At 36.3% G+C, this 6,000-nt stretch overlaps 1 protein-coding gene across 3 annotated transcripts in view; it reads right to left on the bottom strand.

Moving 5' to 3' along the window:
• Positions 1 to 215: 215 nt before the first annotated feature.
• The window catches only part of HMGCLL1 (3-hydroxy-3-methylglutaryl-CoA lyase like 1), a gene marked incomplete at its 5' end in the record, with an annotated part of 81,661 nt that continues 75,876 nt past the window's right edge, over positions 216 to 6,000 (bottom strand). For all 3 annotated transcript variants that reach the window (XM_082305571.1, XM_082305572.1, XM_082305573.1), the window contains 2 exons: positions 216 to 344; positions 4,652 to 4,777. In XM_082305571.1, the coding sequence (XP_082161697.1) occupies positions 231 to 344; positions 4,652 to 4,777 (240 nt within the window). In that variant the 3' untranslated portion in view covers positions 216 to 230. The remainder of the gene's footprint in view (positions 345 to 4,651; positions 4,778 to 6,000) is intronic.

Raw genomic sequence — 6,000 nt, 5'->3', positions numbered from 1 at the left:
TAGAAGTAACTAGCACAGGGTTCTGTATTGCAGTCATTTATTTCTTACTTACAAATCAGACAATTCTTGACAAGACAGTCCAGTCCAGTAACTCTTCCCATAATAAAAAGTTATATACGGGTTCTATTTTGGTTCTGTGCTGAAATGGTTTTCTTATATTTGTTTTCTTGATATAAATGTCCTTGGTCAAGGTAGATGACAAATGTAATTAAGCTGCAAAAGAAATCCATTTAATTGATAGTTCCAGTATTGAAGGAAGCTTGTGCAACCTTTGAGTTTGTTTTCTTGTTCAAAGCTGTACAGATGAAGTTTCCAGCTTCCATCACTGTATAAAGATTTACTCCCTAAAAAAGAGGTGAAAAATATTAGGAATAATAAATGCACATGTTGAAAATGCTCAAACTCCAAGTTTTTTTGCTCCAGGGTCTAAGTTTTGCAAACAAAGGGCCTGATTCATGTCATAGGTCAGTAATGAAGATCATTAGAGTTACAGCGATGTACACAATAGTTCCAGTTGTTTGGAAGGTTCTACCATTTTGAGGCTGATTTCTTATCCTAACAGCAGTGGACTGAATAGTAATATCTTTCAAACTCAAAAGAATCTGGGATAAAGAACTAGTATAACAACCTGAAGAAGTTAGAAGAAAAATATAGTGCCTACATATGTGCTGTACTTATTTATCACCCAATGCTAAGAATCTTCATGCTTATAAGTAACCCATTTGCAGCTCAGGAAAACAGAGGAAACACACTTGTATTGGGAATTGAGTTCAGTGAGAAACGGGATCCTGAATTCTCTTGAATAAATATAATCTCCTTCTAGTTCGTTTCAATGCAAAATTACAATTTACATTGCTAGCACAACTGAGCAAAAAATTGCAGCTGCTTGATCAGCCCGCGCTAAAAAAATGTTCCTTGAGCAATCAACTGCTTTTTAACTAACATAAAATACACATCAGTGCTGCTCGATTGCTAAAATGGAATCAGATCACCGATCAAAGAGGAAAAAATACTGCATTGTTGGCCTCCTGGATTACTCATGTAGAGTAAAAGTTTTCGAGTTAGATTAGATTGTGTAAGTGATGTAAGTACTTGCTCCAAAGACTGGAGTTCAGAAGCCAGTAAAGTTCCTGTAGAAGGGATGTGAAAGGGGACTTTGAACTACCAATATACTGAGCAGTCACATAAAACTGGGAAAAGTGTGTCACTCAACGTTAAAGGGTACAAGGTGTATTGCACCAGAAATAGGCTTTCATAACACTTATGGATTTATGCACTAAAGTTCAGACCAAGACCCGATTTAGATGCTTAATCCTTTAATTGGATCTAGCACTTATTTCCATGTTCTACAGTAAACTTTGCCTTTTTCATTCTTGGAATTGGCTAAAAATGTTAATGAGAATAGAAATTACTTCACAGAAATGTAATAAAAAACATTTTTAATTTGAAAAAAAAATGCTTCAAAGTTTCCAGTCAGCTCTAGTATATAGCACCATCTAAAACATATTGTTCAAAGACACCCTTTTATACCTGTCTCATTTTAATACAGCTATAACAAGGGTGATTTCAGCTCATTCTGTTTATCCTTTATTGGTCTTTACTTAGGTTTGGTTTGCAAAGTGCTATTGTACATAACAAAACCTAAAAAGTTCTTAGAGCATCTGTGCTTTTTTTACTAGGAGGAAATGAGAAACATACCACCATAGACATACTTGGTAGTTAGATTATGGAAGATGGCAAAATGAAAAACCCAAACTATACAAAATTCACATTTTCAGCACTGTAACACTGCATAATGTGATATGTGTTGATAAGAAACATATGTTCACAGTTCACATTCATTAAATGGAATACAAGCATCTTTGCTTTTTACATTGTCTTTCTTATGTCAGTGTTGTGAACCAAAGAGGATTACCACAAGGGCACAAAACCCAGCATTCACAGCATGACTCACAGATGGCAATAGGAAAAGAGTAGTGACAGGTGTTTGTAAGGTTGTTGAGTCAAAATAATATGTCTTCAGATAGATACTCAGAAATGTACTTAAGTGTACTTGGTAACCATATATCCAGAATGATTCCTTGACACCAAGGAATGAAACCATGAAACACAAAGACAAGTACTTCCAATAGTATCTATGAACTTGGATAAGTGCCTCAAGTTAGAAAAGCTTCTGCCAGAAGGCAAAGTCCTTTAACTCCCATTGACTTCAATTAATTAGTTCTTATTCAGCATTCATAAATACCAAGTCTATTATCTCTCTGAACTTCGATTTCGGTGTCAGTAATGTAAGGTCGACAGGACTTAGTCGCTTCTCAGAAAGGCTTATTGTTTGCCAAGCACTTTGAAGGCTATTATTACTATTACTGTAATTGCATAGAAGTCATATAGAAACTGTTTTTATAGAAAGTACATGTCTCCTTACAAAGTTGCATAAGCATTAATGATCTATGACATAATTATCTATCCATTACCATGGTACAACCAATAAATCTCTTCATAGATGGGCTCTGCTAGAAAACTATTTCACATTTAGCCTGCTAGAGATTCATTTCACGTGTCACTTCTTGGTTACGTGTTCTGAAGAACAATATAGAACAAGCATCAATTATTATTGTGATGTATCTAGTCAATCCGAACTCAATAATGTACACTTAAATACTGTCCATCCATTGGTTGACCCTTTAAGTGACATCAGTCAACAAATGAAAGCTTTAGTGCATAGCTGAGAGGAACATGAGAAAGCTCTCCTTGCAAATGGACAGCATTAGCAATTATAATTTCATTTTGTGCCATTGTACAAAAAGGGACATATTAATAGATTTTTGCGATAATGATTTTACAGAATTGGCCATGGTACCAAAACCAACCAGCACTGCAAAGACCAAAGCTCATACATTAATGTAATAATTTTGAGGTTCCGTGTCTCTCATCCAGTAAACCACTCTTTTCTTAATAGGCCAGAAAAGGGTCAAGGAGAAAAGCCTTGTGTTTTGCTATTGCATAATCTAAACTTTTTTTAAAAAGGGAGAACTAAATGTTTGATGGTGATATTCTTATGTCCACGGGATTTGGTATCAACCTTTAGGACAAGCTAGATTTCTGCTTGGACACCAGATCATTAACAGATTAATATATCTTATCCAGAAGCCTGGAACAAGGTATATTTCATTTAATCAGGCTATTTTTATTTAATTAGTTCCTTTTGCTATAAGTCAGTTGGAAAAGTCAATGGGTATTTTGCCCAAGGAAAAACTGTACTTAAAGCCTAAGTGTAAGGTGCACAGCAACGTAAAGTGAAATGCGTATTTCTCCTCCTTACTCCAAAGAACTGTGTTGTTTCAAAAGAATAAACACCTTCTTCCTGAAAAAAGCTACCCCAAAGCACGTATGAACAGTTCAAAACAGAGTCCGCTTGTACAATGGACAATTGTGATTAAACCTTTTCTAAACAGGTATCTGACATCTACCCAGAACTCCCTAAGAAGCACATGAAAGCAGGTAAACATTACAGTGAACTCTGTCAGGTACTGAATATGGTGTAACAGTGCTCAGGGGATGTACAATTCAGAAACAAGTTCCATGATCCTTTTACGTCAACGCACTCCGTCGGCATGCATGTCACACTGAACTGCAACCAACAGACGAGTAATAAGCTCCCCAATAACTCAGATCGTTGTATTTCAGACATCAGGCTTTTCAATTCCTTTCTGTGGTAGTTTAAATACAAACCACACACATTGCAGTTTTGGCAGCTCTTTATATGTTCTCCTTTGAGCTTGACTCTCAAAGTCTATGTCTAAGTTAAAGGACAAGTCGTTGTATTGCTTGAGTTAGAATAAACTCATTATGCCACATTTCCAGAACAATGATGACCAATAGGAAGACCAAAGAGCGCATTCTTTGAAGAAGGCAGCATTACTTAGTTCCCAGGAATACAGTATAATTAACATGTCAACCAAGCCAGGGATACTAAATGTGTGCTCTTCAAGCATGGATGCTTACTGGTAAGGTTCATTAAAGTGCAGCTCAGTGCAGAAAAGCAGCTCTCCTCCAAGAACAGGGCTGGAAATAAAAATTACTGTGAAGCCTGCTAGCCAGTAACAGATCTTGTACAATTTTGAAATATATTAAGTGGATACCTGAGAAATAGCAATGTTGTGTGCTTGGGCTCCAAATACCACAATTTTTTTCTACTTTGAAGCCAGAAAAATTGACAACAAATTAATAAGCACTACAAACCATATCCAAAGCTCTGTGAAAAAAGCTGAGGTCCACTCAGTATTTCCACTGTAGAGCTGATCAGCCTTCTGGGGCAATGTCTACATTAGTGATTTTTTTGTGGTTACTGAGGCAGAGCAATGACTCAAAGCAGTTGCTACTGAGCTCCTCATAGGTCCAGGTAGGGAGAGGGGAGTTATTCAAATTCCTGTCAAATACGCCAACCAGTTCTACTCTAAATTGCTAGTGAAGATAACATCATTCGTGTTATGTGTCAAACCATGTTAAAGCACTGAGTTTGCAAAAACTACTCTTTGCTCCCAATATTTTATTGTACAGCACAAGTAATTTTCCAGTATGTATCATATGTTTTCTAGAAAAATATTCTTGTTTTCCCTGAAGTCTTAAGTAGAAAGTAAAAATATCTTACTGTATTGATCCCCAGCCCATTAAGCATGTATACCACATCCTCTGTGGCTACATTTCCAGTGGCACCTTTTGCATAGGGACAACCACCCAGTCCTGCAACCGATGAATCCACTACAGCAACTCCCATCTGGAAGATAACAACACAAAAATGCAACATCAGCATAGAGTATTATTTATAATTATTCATAAACAGCAGGCTATACTTATTAGTTACCATGGATAAAATACACATTTCTCCACAAATGGATGTGTTTCTCGGAGGAAACCCCTTATAACGGCATTAGTCCTGACATCTTTATAAGGTAAGACTCTTCAAACACAGTATGTGGAACAGAGAACTAACAGTGCATTACATGTGATTTTGGCAGATAAGATGATTGCCATTTTAGAGCCAGAGTTTTATGTTTTTTCTCTCTTTATCTCTGTACATGTTTTTAAGTAGCCTGCATCTATTCCTGCATAATTCCTGCAAAGGCTTAGATGCACCCAAATACAATCAATGCATTTATTCAAATGTGTAATTTTAAGCATATGTATAAGTCTTTGCAAGTTCGAAGTCTTAATATCAGCATCTGATATACGTGTCATCCAAAAGATTTTGGGACATCTACCCTCTAAAATGCGTTTTATATTAATGGCTATTCTTCCACAAAGAATTTCCCTCTTAGCATTTTCTCTCTTCTCATTTTCTTTTCTTTCCTCTTTATTAGACATCATGAAACCACCATGTACATAATCTTTTTGTGCTTCTTTTAGAGGAAGACTACAAGGTATTTTCTCCCAAATTGAATACCACAACGTAAGGAAGAATTAAATTTTCGCAGATCTGTTAAAGAGTTCATGAGTTTAAATCAACTGGAAATAAAAGTTTAAAGAACTTTATCCTGGGGAGTCTGACCCATTGTATATCATATTTACCAGTCTAAAAGAAAATACAACCCCCAGATTAGCAAATTTCACACCCTAGCACAGTCCTGGAGCAGCACTCAAAAACCTAGGTTTTAAGATGTTTGGAACAACTGAATAGCTTGGATATCACGGAAGTTCTCCATAGATATAGGTTCCAATCTTTGAATATTTTTAAGGGAGTACTTGATGCACAGCATTAAGCTTTCTCATTTAAATTAAGACTTGAAAAACCAGCCAGCTGTCATAAATTCATAATTCTCTGATTTTTATTTTCTTCCTACTGCATCCAAGCTCTTTCTCTCTCCTGATCCTTTCTCAGCATATTCATGACAAAAGAATAGTAAACCAGTTACCAACTCTGCCCAACAAACATTAAATTTCCTATGGGATAAAGCCTTCCCTGGGAGACTGGTCAGGGAGGGAAAGGAATCGAGCCTGTGA

Source organism: Platalea leucorodia, assembly GCF_965183815.1.
Source record: "Platalea leucorodia genome assembly, chromosome: 3".
Lineage (NCBI taxonomy): Eukaryota > Metazoa > Chordata > Aves > Pelecaniformes > Threskiornithidae > Platalea > Platalea leucorodia.
The sequence above is the reverse complement of the archived record's forward strand: the minus strand, read 5'-3'. Positions and strand labels throughout refer to the sequence as shown.